Source organism: Opisthocomus hoazin, chromosome 10, assembly GCF_030867145.1.
Source record: "Opisthocomus hoazin isolate bOpiHoa1 chromosome 10, bOpiHoa1.hap1, whole genome shotgun sequence".
In the NCBI taxonomy this organism is placed as follows: Eukaryota; Metazoa; Chordata; class Aves; order Opisthocomiformes; family Opisthocomidae; genus Opisthocomus; species Opisthocomus hoazin.
Window position 1 is genome coordinate 9,884,690 of NC_134423.1, and position 20,851 is coordinate 9,905,540.

At 37.8% G+C, this 20,851-nt stretch overlaps 1 protein-coding gene across 7 annotated transcripts in view; it reads left to right on the top strand.

Moving 5' to 3' along the window:
* The window catches only part of TLN2 (talin 2), a 207,361-nt gene that overhangs the window by 97,595 nt on the left and 88,915 nt on the right, over positions 1–20,851 (top strand). For 6 of the 7 annotated variants that reach the window (XM_075431464.1, XM_075431462.1, XM_075431467.1 and 3 more), the window contains 10 exons: positions 444–573; positions 2,044–2,196; positions 3,082–3,224; positions 4,726–4,853; positions 10,092–10,155; positions 12,293–12,397; positions 14,167–14,322; positions 15,197–15,298; positions 17,825–17,901; positions 19,540–19,720. In XM_075431464.1, the coding sequence (XP_075287579.1) occupies positions 444–573; positions 2,044–2,196; positions 3,082–3,224; positions 4,726–4,853; positions 10,092–10,155; positions 12,293–12,397; positions 14,167–14,322; positions 15,197–15,298; positions 17,825–17,901; positions 19,540–19,720 (1,239 nt within the window). Of the gene's footprint in view, positions 1–443; positions 574–2,043; positions 2,197–3,081; positions 3,225–4,725; positions 4,854–10,091; positions 10,156–10,354; positions 10,421–12,292; positions 12,398–14,166; positions 14,323–15,196; positions 15,299–17,824; positions 17,902–19,539; positions 19,721–20,851 lie in introns of those variants that run through there. The other variant, XM_075431468.1, reaches the window with a different exon arrangement.

A 20,851-nucleotide genomic window follows, 5' to 3' on the forward strand; every position in this document is an offset into this window, starting at 1 on the left:
ATGATTAACAGAAAAATAAAAAAATAAGTTTTGTGATAAGCTTTGTGTTCAAAGTGACCTTGCATGATAGTGTAGGTTTCCTGTATGCTGAAGAGGATGAGTTCGTATTTGCTCACATTATGGCCAGCTTGCTTACAACGAAAAGGCATTGATATCCTTTTTAAATGCTAAACTGGTTTTTGCAGCACAGAGGTACTTTGGTTTATCCTGCCTGGTCTAGGTTTTGGTCTTGCCAGCTAGGACAAGTTCTTGAAAAATGACATTAGCAGAACTGAAATTAGTCACTTCTCATATTTGTTACATGAATAAATTTGCCTGTATTATAACAAAGGAAAAATCCAGCTTGAGGGTGAGGAGGGAATGCTGTTTTGGGCATCTAAGTTAGTGGGTTGACTTGTGGTGACTTCCAAAAGCATTTAGAAGCAGTATTGTTTGCTTCCTAGGATATATTGGAGTACAAAAAGAAACAGAGACCTCAGAAAATACGTATGTTGGATGGTTCAGTGAAAACAGTCATGGTGGATGATTCTAAAACAGTTGGTGAATTGCTGGTTACCATTTGCAGCAGGATAGGTAAGATTTTTGGGACCCACATACTTAAGAATTTGGTTTTCTGCCAGATTTGCTTCTTGGTTTTTAGGATGTGTGTTACTGGCTAGATATTGGCATGTATGTTAAAAAAATATTTAAACTTGTTATCAGTTAACATTTACCAAACCCTTGCTTGAGGTCTGTTGTCCAGGTTTTCTGAAAGTTGGTAGAGTTAGCTATATCCTTAAAGTTCAGTATTTAGCAACTGAAGGCACAAAGTTATCTGACAGTACAGTTATACATTCTTTTGTTATATGCTACCTTCTACATACACTTTCCTGCTATATGATAGAGAATTAGAACTAAATTTGTACTTCATTTTAGTGGGATAAAAGGCAAATACTGTTAACCCTGAAATTTACCTAAACTTATGGCTCTATGTTGCTATGATTAAGAGTTGATCACAGTACTGTATTGTTTGTGAAATAACATATGGAAGCTATCCAGAGCAGCTGGTCAAAAATGTGTTGTATTGGTTGCAGTCTGTCTTTGTATTTATCTAAATAGAGAGGTTGTGGAAAACTAATTCATATTTAACTATAAACATGCATTCAATGTGGATTAGTTTAAATCATCTTAAACCCTTGCTTAATTCTCATTTAGAATTAAAGTGGCCTTAATTTGATTTAGAGTAATTTACTTGGAAGGTGAATTAAGATAAATTTAAATTAATTCTTTTCAGTTTTGTTTGAGTGTTTCTATGCTGGGTTCTAATGTTCTGTAACTAATTTACTTGAAAAATTATTTTGTCTTATTTTAATGAATATGATCATGTAGATGAGCATTTAATTTGCTTTCCTGTACAACATAAACATGCTTACCAAACAGTGGAAAAAACAAGCAGAACAAAGAAATGACAACAACTTAGCACATATGTTAAAAGTTGTAAACTGATTTTTAATTGAGTTTTATGTAAAATTCATAGGAAGAGTTGAATTTTAGAATTAAAAAAAAAATTCCATATTTCACATGGTTTCTATTCTTCAGTCTGCTCTGCCACATTTCTTGTGCACGTTGTGGACGAGCTGAAATTACTCAGTTCTCAGGAAGCAATTGTAGACATCCATGAAAGGAAATTTACTATGGCATGTCTTCATTCTGGAATTTACTGCTATTTTAAATTCCATTATGTTTTTAAACTGTCAGCTTCTCTTGGTAGGTAACAGAAAAACTCTTAATATCTTTCTGAAAGTGGCAAGTGCAGCATATGACGAAGGAATGATGTATTTGAAGGATAATGACGGACATTGGAGATATGTCTTCAATGTGAAGGTTGTAGATTATTCTTGGGATCTCCTTCCCCGGACACTGTTTAAGCATTTAATGTGGAGTATTTTTACTATACTTGAAATTAACTCTTGGTGTTTTAATATATAGAAAAGAACGTGTCACCTGTCCTAAAATGTATTAAATTTTTATTGTTACAAATACTGGACTTATTTATAATTCCAGGAATAACAAATTATGAGGAATATTCCTTAATCCAGGAGATTATCGAAGAGAAGAAAGAGGAGAGTACAGGAACACTGAAGAAAGATAGAACATTGTTGCGTGATGAAAGAAAAATGGAAAAACTGAAGGCCAAGCTTCATACAGATGATGATTGTGAGTAGCGTATTCCAGGATAATTCTTTGGTGTAATATTTTTTCGTAGTATGGTGCAAGAAAAACATGCAGGAATGCATTTTTAGTTTCTTCAGTGTGTCTCAGTTGACCCCTACCTGTATTTTGCATCTATTTACATACGGTGTTATCTACTACTGAGTATTTTAAATTAGGGAAAAGGACAAGTTGTTGCCTCTAGCTATGAGAGTTAGTGGATCTTTTGAAGTGTGTTTTTGTTACTTTTTTGTAACTTCAGTGTGAAGGGTCATTTCCATAATGACCATTTTCTCCCCTGCTTGAAAGTTGAATATTCAAGTATTGATGCCTACTGTAAGCCATCAAAAGGTAGTTTTGTCTTTGAAGGTACAAATTTTAAGTGTAAATGGAGTCTGCCAGGGAGCTGAGACGGTATTTGATTTGTTTTGTGTGTAAAGTCATGAGAACGATTTTTTTTTTTTTTTTTCTGTTTTACATAAGGTACTAAGATTAACTGTGACTGGCAGGAAGAGGTTTTAAAATTGTGTTCGGTGGTAAGAAAAGTAAACAGAACAATTGGTTTTAAGGCGATAACTTTGTAAACCTTTAGGTAGTTTTGCAATGCAGCTTTGGAGATCTAAATTCTGTATTAGTATTGAAGAAACAACTATAGTAACATATTAATGGTGTCTTTATGTTGTATTAAATTCTTGTTTCTCAGCAATGCTGTTCTTCAGTTCTCATCTGTAGCAACCTTCAACACTGAGTAGAACCAGAAATGAAAGCAACATTTTCTGCAGAGTTTCTCCCTTCAGTGAACGTGCCAATTATCACATGATTTTCACAACAGCTATTAACACTGGCAACACTGCATATTTAACTGTGTGCATGTCTGTGGTTCTGTTACAGTAAATTGGCTAGATCACAGCCGAACATTTAGAGAACAAGGCGTTGATGAAAATGAAACACTGCTGTTGAGACGAAAGTTCTTTTATTCAGACCAGAATGTAGATTCAAGAGATCCTGTTCAGCTTAATTTGCTTTATGTTCAGGTACAGTATGTGGACCAGAAGTATGGATTCTACCTTGTCTGAGGAAACCTGTCTAGGTTAATTAGAAAAATTCTGTTGCTGAAATACTCAATCTTCTAGAATTCCAGTTCTGGATGTGCTTTGATTTTACTTTTTTGTCTAACCCTCCAGGAACATGTGATAGTACAGAGGCTTTGCTGGTTCTTTTTAATCAAATAATTTCCACCCAATAATGGACACTACACCAAAAATGCACTGACTTCCACATCCTTGTTGTGGTTTCCTTAAAATTCATGAATGTCTTTAGTCTTTTAAGTTGTTCTTTTTTGTTCTTCTCCCCATTCTTTTCTATAGGTGATGCTTTCTCTGTAATATGGAATCTCAGGTCAGTCTGGCATCCAGCTTTCCATTTCTCATCTGTTTTCTCTTCTGCCAGATCAGTGAGAGAGCTGCTTCTGCACTCCCTTTCCGGTCTTCCACCCAGACAGCCCACAAGGCAGGCAGGCTTCCTGGTCGAAATGGACCGCATCATGTAATATGGTGGGAGTCCACCTAGGCAGGTTCCTCAGACTGCTAGAGGTACTATACATGCCTTAGCAAAGCTAAGAGTTTTATGCAGCAGATACTATACAGCTGAAGGCTTCAGTGCAGTTGCCTGTAATGCAGTTTGAAAAAAAAGTAGGCTTTTAAACTCTTTGTTAAAGTTCTTTTATTTTTAAAGTAAAAAAAGCCCCAACAACATTGAAAATTTAATGGAATGTTCAGTTGTTATACTTGCAGCTGATTCTAATAGGATTGCTCTAAATTATATTTTACAACTCTGAGGCAAAAGATAAAGATGGTGTTGCTTGTAAGACAGCATTACATTTTTTCAAGTTTTTTGAAAGCCTGTATTGCACTGAGCTGTTCTCCTGCCACTTAGATAGTTCTTTCAGGCTACTGTTATCACAATATGTGTTGATGCTGCCTTGTCATTGTTTTGTCTATGGATAGATGAGCCTTCTATTGCCAGAGCTATATCATCTGTCATCTTCTGTGACCACTGAATTTAAACAAAGAGAAGGAAAATGCTCTTTGCCTTCTCCTGTTGCCATTTCTGTAGTAGTAATCTGGTTTTTACTTACTAGTCATGTAGATTGTTTTCCCTGCTGTTACAAGATGGTAAGATAAAAGATTTTACATGTGTGTATGTACACATATATCTGTGTATATATACATACACAATGCATATGTGCATATGTTGTGTTTTATATACACATACAGCAGACAATGAGTGTCAGGTCCTCTGATGAAAGTTGTTGCAGTCATGGTTTCAATAAGTCTCTGTAGATATTCACCAGAAAATAATCTAGCCCTTTGTTTATTTTACTAGTCATAAACACATCCAGAATGGAACAATAAAGACATTCAGACAGAAAAGTGTGTTGCTGGATTCTTGGGCTGTGTTCAAGCTTTCAAGGAATTTCAGAGACATAATAGTTATTTTGGATGTCCCTGATGTGTCTTTACTTACCTCCTATAGGCTCGTGATGACATTCTGAATGGTTCCCATCCTGTCTCCTTTGAGAAGGCCTGCGAGTTTGGAGGCTTTCAAGCACAGATCCAGTTTGGACCTCATGTAGAACACAAACACAAACCTGGATTTTTAGAGTAAACACTTTTAACTTCTAATTTTGGGTGATCTCAAGTGTAACTCTAATGTTGAGTTGTCACAGGCTAAACCCATTTTAGTACTCCAAGCAGAAGTAATCGGATTCAGAGTGTTTTCAGTAGTAATCTCCCTGTGAAAGGAACCTTATTGCACAAATCAGCAACCCCAGTTGGTGAGAGGACCTTTGGCAGTGGCTTGTTAGGCAGCACAGGGCACCAGCTCCCCACAGGGCACCAGTTAAGTATGTAGCTGGATTCCCCAACCACCTGATAATGTGGGAGAACTGGAATTTTGTTCTTCCTGAGAAGTCTACTTCTGCCTGCATTTAGTAATGCCAGGTGTGAATTAAGAGTACATCAGTATAAATCACAGATATTGGATTTGCTAGGAAAGTACATGAATGGAAGATACTTTGTCCTTTGAATAAAGTTAATATTGCTGTGTGTAGAAGCTAGTTTTTCCAAGCTTTTAATAGCATTAATTAGTTGTGCAGATTCATCCCCTCATGGCTTGTATGAATGGAGATCTAGAATTGTGGGTTTTTTTCACATGCGGACAGGAGTCCTGCTTACAAGTGACCTGTCTTTTACCCTTTATTGTGGTACTTACTTTATTGCTGTCAGCTGGGCAAGTTTAGTATCACTGAAATTCGGATGTCCCATTTTTCTACCCATTTTGATTTTCTGATTGGTTTGCCTGCAAGCGGATTAAACCAAAGGCTGGAGGCTGAGGAAAGGAGTGTAGCATGGTAAAAGAAAGTATTTACTGCACAGTCCGTCAAGCCTTGCCTACATATGAGGCTCCCGGACACCTTAATGGATCCACAAAACAATGGGTGTGTATTTGGGTTCTGTCCTGTTCCACTGGCCAAGTGCTCAGTGCTAACTCTTATACTTCCTTTGTGAGCCTGAGTCTGGGCTTTACTGCATCTCAGGGAATCACTTTTAAATGGTGGCTTCCTTTGGAACATGCAGTACTGCAAAGCTGGCTGTTTGAAATGCTTCACTTAAGAAAGATTTTCCTGAAGTAGCAGTTCAGTTATGGAAACAAACTGGGTGAACAAACATCCTTCAGTTCCAATTAATAATCAGCTTTTCTTTTGTACTGTATGTTTTTCTGCTACTGATAAACCCGTTCACCTTTGCTAGTAGGGCTACTGATGTCTTTAAGAACCATGGGAACCCAGTGAAATAGCTTCAGCGTGCTCCTGGTTCTTATTCCCTAGAATTGTGACCAGTTATGCAACAATCTTCATTGGGGATTTGTGCATTGTCTACTTATTCTTCCCTTCTCGCTCCACTCACTCAAGAGTATGCCTGCAGCAAGCCATTAGGGTACTACCTGGTGACAAGCTAATGTTGTGTCATGGTAATGATTTCAGGAGTTAGGTGTTCTCAAAAATAGTTGGTTTTGATTTTTAAAGCAATAATTTCCCACAAACTTAACCAGCAGTTTTTGCAGACTGCTGTGCGGAGTTCAGTTGCTTAAATTGTTCTAGGCTTCTCAGTGTAAAGGGTTTCTTTTTTTTCTTTTTTTAAGCTCATGTGTTGTAAGTGTTTTATGGTGGACTGAAACTGCTGACTGGATGATATTTCTACTTTGTATGTCATGCTAGATAGCTTGAAGTCCATCACAGAATAAAGTCATCACATGTATAAAGTACATTTTTTTTATTTATCCTAATAGAAATGAAAGGTGTAGATTACTGAACCTTGTGTTAGAAAGAGAACGTTACTCCAGTGGAAGTCATTTAGGACTGCAATTCCAAAATTTAGAACCTTGTTAGCTTCTGCAGGGAATTTTCTCTACTATTGTTATATTTTCTTTTATATGGGCATTGACTGTATTAGGATCAAGCCTTGCAGGTCAATAAGTGTAATCGCTTGCTGTCCTGGTGTATAACCAGTTTCATAAAATGAAGGATTTCTGGTTTAGAAGTAATTCTCTTTTCGCCCTATGTAGAGAAGCTTGTTCCAGAACCCTAAGTCCCTAGCCATTGCCTTCTCATTTCAAATGTGCAGGCTTACGATTTAGTGTTGTGTGTATTTGGATGTATGTAGCCTTCATGACAGCCTTTTTCGTGAAAACTCATGCTTTTGTTTTGTGAGTCTGAAGAAGCCAAGGACTCCGGACTCATTATCAACAATATATATATGAATAGTGTAGATAAATGCTGATATTTTTTTTTTCTGAAAATGCATCTCTCATCCTTTCAGAAAAACTTATAACTTTTTTTTTTATTGGAAAAAAAAAATGAGCTGATTAAGTTTCATCCAACTGTTTTGTACTCTCTGGTGGATGAACATTGATCCTTTTCAAGTATAAAAGTAGTTGTATTTTATGTAAACTGTATATTGTAGCTCATTACATGAAATGCATTTGAGAGGTGTCCATTCACTCACCACTGAAACCTGAACATGCTACAGACTCCCTTAAGGAGAATGTCAGCTCGTACAGAAAACCGTAGGTAACAGAACAGTGTTAGTATTTCATAGCATTGTTTTGAAACAGCTTAGTTTAGTTTGCCATGTCTGCAATATGTTTATACAGAGAGATCTTTTGTATATTTTTTTGTCATTGACAAATAATTCTTGGCACAGATGAAGATTATTGCATGCATCTTGTTAACACTTTGGTATTGGTTGTTGGAATTTCCTTGAAGCTCCTGCCAAAGTAAATTGTGAAACTATCTAATTGCAAGTAGTCCTTCTTCATGCCCTTCCTTGTATAGCTGAAGTTTTGAATTGCACCTACAGAGGTAGTACACTGTGTTTAAATTTGCTGAGAGAATATCTAATAAAGAACTCGTACTATTCATATACAGACAGGAAATGAGCAGCTAAAACTGCCCAGCTCTGCTTTTTACTTTCAAGCATGCTTGGTGACCAATAAGCTCAATTCTTTCATCTAGTCTGTTTTACTGTCTTGAACTGCCTTTTCCAAGAACACTGGATATACCTTTATTCTAATGAAAAATAATTGCTATGTTCACACTCCTGTATAATTTAAGAACTGTAGGAACAGTAAATGAAGTTAAATAAACACTGCTTGCTATTAGATGTTTTTAACTGAGTTCATTATCCATTGTAATAATGTGTAATTAAAGAATGCTAAATGATAATATATTCCAGGTGGTTTTGCTAACTCCATTAAACAAGTTGCTAAATAGAGACTATTGCTTGTTTGCATTATAAAGAAAATATCGTGATTATAGGTAGCATTAAAATAAGCTCAGTCTGTTTACAACTAGCATTTCACTCTTTCAGTTGAGGTGATTACTTGTCTGTTGATTGAAAAAATAATGGAAGGTGATACAAGGAAAAAGCATCTGATCTAACTGCCAGCTACATATGCAAGAGTATAGCAACTGGTGCTTCACAGACAAAGCACAAAGTTGTTATCTTAACTGTTATTGCTTAAGAAGCTTCAAATAATGTTTCCTCAGCAATGCCTTCTTAAAGTGTGTGTTAGTTAACGAAGTAAGTAGATGTGCTTAAAAATGTAATGGTCTTGATTCTGTATACAAATAGCTGACAAAATTAACTCTAGTTGATAAAAGATGAGAATTGTGCATCAAAGTATCATTTTTCTGTATAAATCCATTTCTAGAATTAAACTAGATTTAATTCAGGTTTGGGCTGGGTTGTTTTTTTTTTCGTTTGCTTTAGAAGTGAATTTAACCAAACTGGTTTGAACCTATGAAATTCTGTATAGAAGCACCAGTTCTTTCAGAATAAAGGCACCAGCTTTTTAGGGTAATAAGCTGTATTCAGTCCTTATGTACAAAATTGATTTGGCTATTCAGCCTTCCCCACCCCATGATATGTCTGTGTAAGTAAGTCCTGAGAAGAGATTTCTGTATCATGTATTAGTGAGATGTAACTACTGAAGCTTTGGAAGAAAGATTAGCGAGGATAGTTGTGTCTTACTTTGATTTATATTGCTAGAGTTTTATGGAAAGAACAAAAGGAATGATCTCGCTACTGAATAGTATTTTTGAAGAAAGCACAAAGTCATGATTTAGTCTTTTGAGTTGTTATTTGTTGTCTGCAATGACAGGCTTCTGTGTTTAAAAACAAAAAAGCATGCTAAACCAAAAAAACCCACAAACACCCATACCCCCCCCAAATCAACAAAAATACCCCTGCAGAACAGTTGAGCAAATTTTTTGCCAATCTTGCTTAAAAAAAACTATCCTTCTCAAAACTTGCGACTTGGTAGTAGGTAGTTTTAGGTTTCTGTGTTTATAGTGTGCTTGCTTACTGAATAAATCAAAATGAGGAGGAGATTCTCCAGTCATACTTTTTTCTGTGATTCTTAACAGTCCAAAGCAGGGGGGAACCTTAGAACTGTGGAACTTTCTGCAGGCTGAAAATGAAAGGCTGAAGATATGACATAGTTTCATCAGAGCAGAGTGTTCCAGATTGGAAGGTGTAATCCAGAAAAGAAACTATGTTTGTTAAAGCATGATGTTGATATGTCTTCAAGTTGGGGTGATGTTTGGCTGAGATAAAGGGTTCATTTTATTATACAGCGAGGGGATACAGGTGAGGGGTTTAAAGATTCCCCCCCCCGCCTTGACTAAAGTCTATCATGGAGGCTGAACTTGCTTAGTTTACTTTGTATTCTGAGACCCTTGGTTTCTGAGAGCTATAGAATTTAGGGGTGGTTACTTATTACTTTGTTTTTGAGATAGTGACTGGTATTAAGTGTCCACTTAAATGGCTTTGCAGTTTTTCAGTAAAATATTAGTGTTATAACATTTCTTGGAAGATACAAAGTAAGAACTTGGGTCCTGCACATCAGTAAATCAAAGTGCTACTGGAAAGTAATAGCAGTGTCTGAACTTGGACACAGAGCTGGCTCAAGCGTTGATGTTCCCCTCTTCCCCCAGATTAGAATAAGTGTATCTAGATTTAGATGTGAACCCCTCTGAGCTGATGAGAGACATCATAGAGTTTAAGAATGGAAAATGTTCCAGCTATTATTTACTTTTGATGACTTTTCAAAACATGAAGAGGTATTACATGGGGGTATAACTAAAGTGTTTTTCTTAGTTATGCAAGGGATCCTTTTGCTCTCACCGTACTTAGCTGGAGTTTTGTTTCATTGTATAGGTATTTTGTACCTGTTTTAGAAAGCTTGTGGGACTTAATGCCAATAAAGGACCATAGAAAGCATCCCTCCTCAAGAAGGCGCCATTAACTGTGAAATTGTTGTTGTTTTTTTTCCCCTAGCCTAAAAGAATTCCTGCCTAAAGAATATACCAAACAAAGAGGGGCTGAAAAGAGAATATTTCAGGTAATTGTAAGACTGAAAAACCTACTGTAGTTTCACTGTCTTTATGAGAAAAATACGAACTTTCACAGGTGTATGCTCTGTATCTACTTGAATTATATAACTACAAGAAAATGAAGTGTAAAGAATCTGACAGCTTTTCTTTTCTTTCTTCAGCAGATTTATTGTCCTGATCCTTTTTACTTCACTGATGATTAGTGTACTTTGTTGAAGGGGAGAGAGTGAATATTCAGTATTCTTAAGACCTTTTTCTCAGTTGCATTGAAATGTAAGGATGTATATTTGTACTAAAATAGAAGCACATTTAGGAAAACCAGTTTGAATTTCATGCCAATATTATTCAAGCATGAGCTTCAAGTAGCAAGGAGTTTTGCTAGCTAATGCTCCAGTGATGTATCTGGGAATCACACAGTTGTAAAAGACTGAAGCAGTTGATTATAAATGTATTGATGCTGTTGGAAGTGGTCTCAGAGTTCGAGTACTGTAGATACACAAAAAATCTGTGCCTACTGAAATACAAGTTTGGCAAGACAATGTAAGTTGAAAAAATTCTGAGGTCAATGGCTGAAATCAAGTCACACATTTTCTGGAAGGACATACCAGTGATCTGTGATCTCAAATTGGGAGACAAGCTGAAGAGCAGGAATAGGTCACATACTTTCCTATGTCTGTTACACTCCCCAGTCTAGGAATTCTGTAACTCAGTAAGTCTGTTGTACCTGGAGCTTGTAGTACTTCCTTGTAGATGAGGATGTCTAATGCTTTTTTGTATACCTTTAGTTGGTGGCAGTGATGTTGCAGTATAACCAAAAAAAGATTTATTCACTTCTGAGTATCACTATCATGCTGTTCATAGCATGTGATTTTCGCCCATGTCAAATATGATCTATGAGTAGGTGCAGTCATTACATACTTCAGTGCATGGACAAGAAGCTCATCAGTGAGGGCACTGATGCTGGGCAAAGATATAACAGCAAGGTAGAATAAGCAAGATGTCTTTTTGAAAAGAATCAGCTGTTTCCCTGAGTTATAAAATTCTTGGGTTTGGCAGGTGACTTCTGCCAAATATTCCCTCTGCAATGACTAAATTTGGGCTCCTTGTGCTTTCGGGATCCTGGTTGTGTTCTCTGTGCTGAACTTGACAGAAATGATCAGTCTACATTCTTGGGATGCAAAAGGGGTTTTGAAGTTGCAATTGTTCCTCCCAGTGCTCCTCAGTGGAACGTTGTCAAGATGGTAACTTAAACTGGAGTAGAAAAGTTTCCCATGTTCTTGGTGCTCCCCCTGCTGCCATCAGTCAGCACAAAAGAAGTGGCAGCCAGGAGTTCAGAAGAATGTGAGGGGAAGATGGGGTGTGATAGGGAATCCCACAAACAGTATTTAAATAGCAGGACATTGGGATAGGATTTTCAGCAGAATGGTCTGGGGTAGGAGAGCAGATACTGCGATGAAGTTTGAATAGGTAATATTGGTTGTTGTCATTACTTACAGGTAATGAAGTTTACTAATGAGTAAATTGTTTAATACGTAGAAATTGAGTTACAAGACACTCATCTAAGTATTTCAGGATTAACTATTTGGAAACATCATTGCTTGTTCCTCACCTATAGAATTCTTCTCATGTGGTGAAAAAATTGTGGATAACAATGCAAATGGCAAAAAACTCCCTTGGAAATACATACAAGAGATGAGAAATGGTCAATTACAAGGCGTGAGGCTCTCATGAATTGGAAGTTTTGGGCACAAATCACGTAGTAGTAGTCTGTTCCTGGAAAAAAATATGGATGCTAGGACTGTTAAATGAGTAAAGAGGCACTGATTGTTTGAAACCTAATAGTGTCAAATAGCAGCAATACTTACAATTTTGAACTGTTTCAGAAATGATTTAAATGTGCCGAATCTGAGGCATAGCTAGAATTGGTGATGGTGAAAGAGGAGCGTTCCATTTGCACAGGTTGTTTATGTTCTCTGATGTGAGGAGTTACGGGATACATAACATTTCTAGCCAGTATTTTTTCAAATATTGTCATTGTAATGATTATTAACTAAGCATCCTTAAACAGATAAAAGCTGTAGCCTTTTTTTATTTGTTCCCAGAAAGTATTGTTTCTGCCTAAGTAATACTGAACTTTCATTGCAGGAGCACAAAAACTGTGGTGAGATGACTGAAATAGAAGCCAAAGTGAAGTATGTGAAGCTAGCCCGTTCCCTGCAGACCTATGGAGTGTCATTTTTTCTTGTTAAGGTAATGTAGATCTTGCTGACCATATTGTATGGGTGGTCATGTATTACCTCAGATTCTGCACTAAGCAGAGGTCAAAGATGTTCTTTCCGAAAGCAACATTTGGTAAGAAATGTGCAATTACTACATGGGACAGAATTATAATTTCATTTTAGATCCTTGTCATACTGCTTCCAGGAAAAAAAGGTGAGTTTGTCATGATTTAATTTCTTTAAACTGACATCTCTTTTTTTCTTTTGGTTACCGGCAAAGTACTGTCTTCAGAAAAATATTCACAAAGAACGTTTAGACGTTTAATGGTAATATGAACTGCATCCTGAAACACTGCATCTGCAGAACAACTTCATCAGCTGCATGATTAATTTCTCTTAATGCTTACAGCAGAACAGGTTTTAAGGCTGTTGAAACAATTTGGTACCAAGATACTGATGTTCTGCTGTGAAAACAGGATGGAAGCGTTGGTGCCCAAGTATTCAGTAACTGCTGACATAGATTGAAAAAGAGGCTAAGCTTAAGCAATCGTTTTCATCCTTAGGTTCCCACAGTTGTTACAGTACAGAATCTTTGTAGGTAGCTAAATATTGATAGGTTGCCTTTTCCTAAAGTACTTAGTCATCCACAAATTCTAGTGAGGCAGATGGAAGGTGAAAATACAACGAAAGATGTGCAGAGGGTAATACTATTAATACAGTACGCTTAGAAAAAATTACCTTGTCTTGCTTCCTTTAAGGGAAAATGTCATTAGGCACCATTAATGGTGAAAGGAGTCTCAACTCTGTAACAGAGCTGTCGAGCTAAGATGTGTATTAGAAACTATACTGAAGTTAGTGTGCAGTCTACTGTAACTAAAATATTAAAACTAACAAGCGTGCACATTTAGAACAAGCTGCTAATTCAGTGGGGATTTGTTAACACAGTGTAGCTGGCCTATATGGTAAAAGGTAAAAATATCTTTGTATTTTTCATTAATATCTTGCTTTTGTTATAACTTAAAGCATAAGCATGTTATGAAACTTCTGTTGGAAGGAATAATTGGTCTTTTAAAAAGTCTATCGAATGACCTACTATGTAAATAGGAAATCATTCTTCGTGGCCTACATAAATTGAGGGGAATGAGACATGTAGATTCATTGCTCTTTATGATGGATTTTTGTGTAGCAAATTGTTAGCTTGGGCCTATGCTCTGCAACCTTGGAAAACCAGAGTCCACAAATAAGGAGACATCAGATGGCAGCCCCCTTGTGATACTTGCATAGGTTAGGATGTTCTCATGGATTGACAATAACTAAGATTTCAAATCCAAAATATGGGGCAAATTATGGCTGATGTTGCCTAATGGTCAGCCGTGGTGGGCCTTGCTTTCCTTTATGTCTCCACAAATTTATCAAGAACTGGTGAGGGCAACCTAACTTCAGTTCTTCTGATGCCAGTTTCCCATTCAGCTTCTCTAATACGGTTTTACAGAGGAAGTCTTGTGTCTAGAAGGACTGCCATCATGGCCTTTTTCAAGTAACTTCCAAAGATTTGTTACTAAAATGATTCCGTTTCCTGGAGGAGGGAGAAGCGAGATCCAGTAAAGATCAGAGCTTCTTAATGTTAATGCGTGGTTTGAATATCGCTGTCGGTGATCAGACACGCTGAGCCTGGAGTTTTAAATTGTCCTCATCTGCATGCTGGTTGCTTCCCTTTGACAATATATTCCATCATGCTTTTCTTTTCTCCTATGACAAGCTCCATTTGAATGAAAAACAATCTTTCACACCTTGTTGTAGGAAAAAATGAAAGGCAAAAACAAGTTGGTTCCTCGTTTGCTGGGTGTCACCAAAGACTCAGTGATGCGTGTGGATGAGAAGACCAAGGAAGTGTTGCAGGAATGGCCACTGACAACTGTGAAACGCTGGGCTGCCTCTCCTAAAAGTTTCACTCTGGTAATCATTTTGTATGTATTCAGATGAGGAGGAATCTGTGGCAAGCAGAAAGGAAGATGGACTTATACTCAGAACAGTTTCTTTAATGTAACTTGCTTTATCCGTAACTTTCTAGCGTTATATAGAGTCACTGAGTCCTAAACTAATCACGTGGCCCATGTTGGTGTGTAGAGTCAATCCATATTTTGATGTTTCTAGACAGACCAGTTCCCCAAAAGTACTGTTTAAATCTATTCTGTGCCTAACCACTAAAATAGTTAAGAAAATATCATTATTTACACCTGCTTAAACCCGTATGGTGCTTGCCATTTGTAATTCACTTTGACTTGCAAGGTGCTGGGTGGTTCATTAATACGTTTGATAATTACGGATTTCAAGAACTTTAATGAATGTGATGTTTTGTTAATTATTTGGGCCATAAGAGACCAATGCAACAAGAGTATTTTGGATATGAAAAGGTTGTTTAAAGTGGTAAAACAAGAGGCAGTGGCTGGAAAATTATATTCAATTTAATCATGTGCATCTAATTTCCATTTGCATGGGTGATGTTGCTTTAGAAAAAAAATTCTAAAGACTTTTCTCCATCCTTCAGTGACCGAGTCTGATAAAGTCATACTAAGTATTCTCTTGGTCCTCTGACATTTCAATTTATGAAACATCTGTGATTAAGCTGCAATAACAAGCATCCTTCCCCTCTCATCCTTCTCCCCCCATGCAGGCTGGTTTAGAATCTTGGAGCAGTTGCATTTACTGTTGGATGTAATAAAATGTCTATACAAACAATTTTAAAATTTGAATTCTCTAACTCGTATTTGGTACTGTTTCTGCATTTATTTCCATTTTCAAAGAGGGTTTTTTTGCTCTCTTCCTTCAGGATTTTGGTGAATATCAGGAAAGCTATTACTCCGTACAGACCACTGAAGGAGAACAGATCTCTCAGTTGATTGCAGGTTACATAGATATCATCCTAAAGAAGGTATAGTATTAAGATGACATAGTAAAAATGCAGTAGAAATCACTGTACGGCAGTGCAAAAACTCAAATATGTGCAAGCTGCAGTTTTCTGTCTCTCGTGAAGTCAGTGCTGTACCATAAGTTTTGATGTTTTTTGCTTTTTTTTTAACCTTAAAGTAATATAAGCTGTTTCTGTTTAACTGAAGTGAGTGCTTCTATAAAATATCAAGGCTGTTAACTATAGGGGTAGTATGGGTCAGGCTCAGTACGGCATGCTTGGGCTTTGTTTTTTCTGTCTAGAAGGTGAACTGCTGGCTAGGAGTGTGTATCCAGCGAAGAACTTAAAGCTTCAACTATGGTTTTTAATCTATGGACCCAAATGGTGAATCAGGTGGGAAGAAATGATCCTGTGGAAGCAGCATTTAAAGCTGCATTAAGGACCATGCAATAGTTGTTCAAACAGCATCAAAGCTGAAAAAGTTTTTTGGCAAAACTGAAGGGGGAAAAAAAAAAAGTAAAGAATTACATCTCAGTTATGCGGGGGGGGGGATAAAATCTGTGTTTGTGAAGAGGCCAGACTGTCTTGAAACTTGGTTTTATGGAGTGTGCCTGGCAGGAAAGAGGAGAGGCTGACATGCATTTCCAATGTTCAAAATTTTCACAAGTAACTAAATGCATGAGCAAAAAATATCAGTTTTGCCAACAAATGTGGAGCTGAATACATACTCTAAGCAAACTGTTTAGAGAAGTGAGGTGTTTCAAATAGCACTGGTTGCTCCTTGACAAATTTTTGCCTTATTAAGGTTCAACCAAACTACATTATTATTTGCTGTAATAGATTTTAATAGTAAAAACATGACAGAAAGCCAAGCAGCTTAGGAGAATTTATTACCTGTGTTCATGCAAACAGCATAGGATGTAACATCAAATGTAATGAAATCAGAGGTTGAGGAGGATTGCCAGAATTCATCACAGTACATGCCTTTTTCTCTGAGGCTGTCAGTCTCGGGTTTAATAAATCTTAAATAAACAGCAGGTTTCTATAGATGGTTTACAACTTAATTATAGCTCTTAAGCTTCAAAAGTAGCTTTGCTCTCTAATGCCAAATGAAAGCAGACGTTCTGTCTTGATAGAATACAGATGTGTGTATTTCCACTCCCACTCCTTCAACTTCTGTTTTATAATCTGCTGACACAGCCAGTTTTAAAATGAATGAATTAGGAGCAGGTTAAGTAATAAACACCCATGACACTTTGTGATGCATGAGAAGCATGCAGTTTTCAGTTGTGGAGCCCAAGTTATCTCTGTGATGCAAGCATCAAAGTATGGTTTATAGCTCTCTGTTGCATAATGTTAATTCTTGGTGACTTTTGGACTGTTCCAACTCATTTGGAGGTGGATTGGTGGCACTTTTTTTCTGCTGGATGCAACACTCACCAGCCCCCAACCCCTTTTGTCCTGTAATTTTAGTGATAGGTCATTAATCGGTTGACAGGGAACCCTGAACTTGATTAACTTTTACCATTTTTTAATCTAGATATACTTTTTTCTGTCACATTAATATGGAAGTAAGGCGCTTGATTAGAAATAGGCAGTTTCAGTTCATGCATAAACTCAAACTATGGTAGTAAGGACTTCTTTGGAAAAGGTAGGGGGGTGATATATGGATGTGCATGAGGAGTTCCCATTAAATGTACCCAAGGTCATACTGGATGTTTCTCTACTTATACTTATTATGTATGTTCAGACTACAAAGCATGTAGCAAGGTGGAAAGCAGACAGTATCTTTGTACTAGGTCACAAGTGGAAATAGACTGTTTTTACAAGGCACTACTTCTATGACTTATGGTAGTTTCCTGTTGTTTCTAATGGTTTAGATTCCTTATGTATATGGTTTAGACTTACTCTCCTTATGTATATTTACCTCCCATATACCACTATAAAAAACCTGCCTCAAAGTTAGCTGTGTAGACTGTCCAGAAGTTTGAAGTAGCTATGGTAAAATAACCTGGATATAATATTAAATTTACTATCTTTCCTGTGGATGTGTAGCTCTTAGTGGTGTAGGTAGCACCATGTAGTAACATTTTGGGATGCTAAATATGACTTGTAGCTGAGTTCTAGTTAGAGGAATCAGTCTGATGTTCCTGAGTTCAAAGAGAACGAGAAAGGGGATGGTACATGTCCTATCTGTGCCAGGATTTGCTGTTTTTGCATATCACTTTATCCTCAGAACGTTTTTTTTCTGTGAGAAAAGACAGTAGCTCAACACTTTCTTCATACCACTTCATTCAAAAAGGCACCAATAGACTTTTTTGCTTTACGCACTTAATCTGCCAGGGCTTAGAACCTGGTCTGTTAGATGCTGAAGGGCACCTCTGCTGAGGTGGATGTTATATTGTCACACACTGCCAAAAAACATGGTGTTCAGCACTAGCCAAGGCTCTGCAAATTATTTGGCTAGGTTTCTGACAAATGGTAAGGAAATGATGGAGAGAAAGCAAAAAAACATGTTGTTTAACACTTTTTGGTTTTTTCCCCCTCCAGAAACAAAGTAAAGACAGATTTGGGCTAGAAGGTGATGAGGAATCAACCATGTTGGAAGAATCTGTATCACCTAAGAAGTGAGTGCATACAGCAGGAGGAAATGCTCTTTATTTGAGAGTAACGCCTTTTATCTGTGCAGCTTTTTCAAGTGAAATAGTATAGTTATTACTTCTAAAGAATAATTTTCTACAGGTTATTTCAATAGAAGGGAGTACTATCCCCTGGCAATTCAGCAGGCTCATAGCTTCATTCAAGGTTTGAAGAGCTGGTATTTGACTTAAAATGGTTGGTTAAGGCAACCAGCAGTGGTACCAGTTTGTGGTAACTTGACACTTGAACAAAGGAACTCAGGCTGTAATTCAGTAAAATGCTGGGAGGGGAGTGATGATGCAGAGCTGAAAATGTCTTGTTAGGTTTTTGATCTTCATGCAAACATCTAGGATTTACAGGGTTTTAGACGCTCGTGTCTGCCAGGTCCATGGTTTCCAGTAAATTTGACTCCTGTCAGTTTAGTTGTGCACTGTCATGAACAGAGCTGGCTTATATCACCAAACCACTTTAGACAAACCAGTCAGATGGGTGGTGTGGATGAAGGTAAGATTATGGTATTAGTACGTCAGGCTATGGTTCTGATTGGTGAGTAACTGAATATAGCAAAAAGCAGAGCTTTAGAGTTGACCGTACTCTGGAAAAGGAATATTAATTCTTTCCTTGCAGTGAAGGAACAGAAATAGGTTCATGATGTTATAAGCTGTAAAGAGCCACTCAACTCTCCTCTGCAAACTCTAAGGATGGCAGTGTCAGCAGTGTGTATGTGAAAAGTCTGTTTAATTTATTGTTAAACATACGGTTTATAGGAGATAGACTTGTTAGATATCTAATGTGGCCTTAAGTGAAATGTCAGTTTTTGAATGGATCACACATGATCAGATGTGCTTTCTTTTGACATTGCCCTTTCCAAATCACTTCAATAATATACTGTTAGCTCAGTGCTGTGCAGAGAAGCCCATAACTTGTAGTAGATGAATGCAAGATTTTTCACAATTGAAATTACTTTTTTCCCAGTAGATTGTTGTTGTTAAAGCCAGAATTCATGTCAACGCTTCTAGCTGTGAAAGCTTGAACCATATTTAAATATGAGCAGTATATCTGGCCAAATGGTTCATGACCATGGATGACAGTAACTTTATTATTCTTGAATCTGCCTCCCAGTCCGCTATCTGGTAGGCTGCTACATTATTAGCAAGTACTGTGTGTATAAAGAGAGAAGAAAGAATGTTTTTATTTTAAATCTAGGGATTGCTTGTAAAAAGGCATTAAGCTTCTATTTTCTACTGATCAATCTACGATACAACTGAAACAAAGCAGTTGTTATGCCATAAACCTTGTTTTGGTTCTGTCTGTCATGCGTCTTAGAGGGGTAAAGCCATTGTACCACATATACTAAAACTGCACATTGCCTTCTTTCCTTAGTGCCTGCTCATTAGTGCTATCAATATTTGATCTTCCAAAAGCCTCAGATTAATTTTTTTTTTTCTAATATGCTAGAAAATGGTTAGGGAAAAAACCCCATAAAGTTTTCCAGCTTCTCCAAATGTTGTGGAATGCAATTTAAAATCCTAAGGAAGAAAATCCAGCAGGACTTAATTTGCAGGAGCTAACTAATTCTCTCTGTGTGGAATTTTTCTTTTTGTGTGTGTGTGTTTGTCTTTAAGATCTACCATCTTGCAGCAGCAGTTCAACCGAACAGGGAAGGTGGAACATGGCTCTGTGGCACTACCAGCTGTTATGCGTTCCAGCTCCAGTGGCCCAGAGACTTTCAACATTGGCATCATGCCTTCTCCCCAGCAACAAGTCACAATTGGTCAGATGCACAGAGGACATATGCCCCCGCTTGTGAGGAACCTCCTTTTGTATTTGAAACTTTTTTTGCATGTGAAACTTGTCTGTGCTGCAAAAGTAGTCAGAAATGGCATGTTATACCTATTGCTAAGAGTAGGAGGAGGATATCAAGTGTGGCTTCCTGGCTGTCCTACTGAACATAAGTTTTGAGCTTCCCTGAAATATTTAGGGTATAGCATTTTTGCTTATTTCCTAATTTTCCTTAAAGCCGGCTCTTCCAGCCTTCTCTTTACTTCTAAGTAGCTACTTCTAAGTAGCTAAAGTAGTATTCAACCCCCTACACATACTATACTTCTAGTGATATGATTATTTGTAGGGGGTTGACGCTTGCTGGTTGGCAAATACCCACACAGTTACTCTTTTACTCCTGCTTCTCAACAAGATGGATGGGGTGAAGAAGATAAGATAAAGACTGTCTTGACACAGGTTGAGGTGATGACAGGGAGATCACCAGTTACCATCATGGGCAAAGCAGACTCCACTTGGGGAAAATTAATTTAGTTTATTGTGAATTAAAATAGAGTTGGATGGTGAGAAACAGACAAAAACTTTTTTTTTTTTTAACCTGGACTCAACTTCGGTCCTTTGTTTCTCACTCTTCTAATCCCTGCTCCCAGGAGGTCAGTTTATAACAGCCCCTCTCTGCTGCTTCCTCCTCACCCTTTCCTCCAGCTCCAGTGTGGGCCCTTCCTGTGGGCTGCAGTCCTTCAGGATAAACTGGGTCCAGTATGGGTCTCCTCTGAACTGCAGCTCCTGTCAGGAGAGACTGCTCCAGCATGGGTTCTCCACAGGCTGCAGTTTCTGTCAAGAAAATGTTCTCCTGCTGTAGCATGGGGTCCTCTGTGAGCTGCAGGGCGGATATCTGCTCCAGCATGGCCTGCTTCCCAGGCTGAAGGGAGATACCTGCTCCACTGTCATGTCTCCAGCAGGCTGCTGGGATCTCTGCTCTGCTGCCTGGAGCCACCGCCTCCCCATCCTTCTCCAACGCTGGTGTTTGCAGGGGTGTTTCTTGAACTTTTTTTTTTTCCTTCACCTCTCACTGCCATGTGGTGTTTCGCCCTTTCCTGTCGAGGTTGTCCCCGCGGTGCCACCAGCTTGGCTGCTGGGCACGGCTGTGCCCGGCGG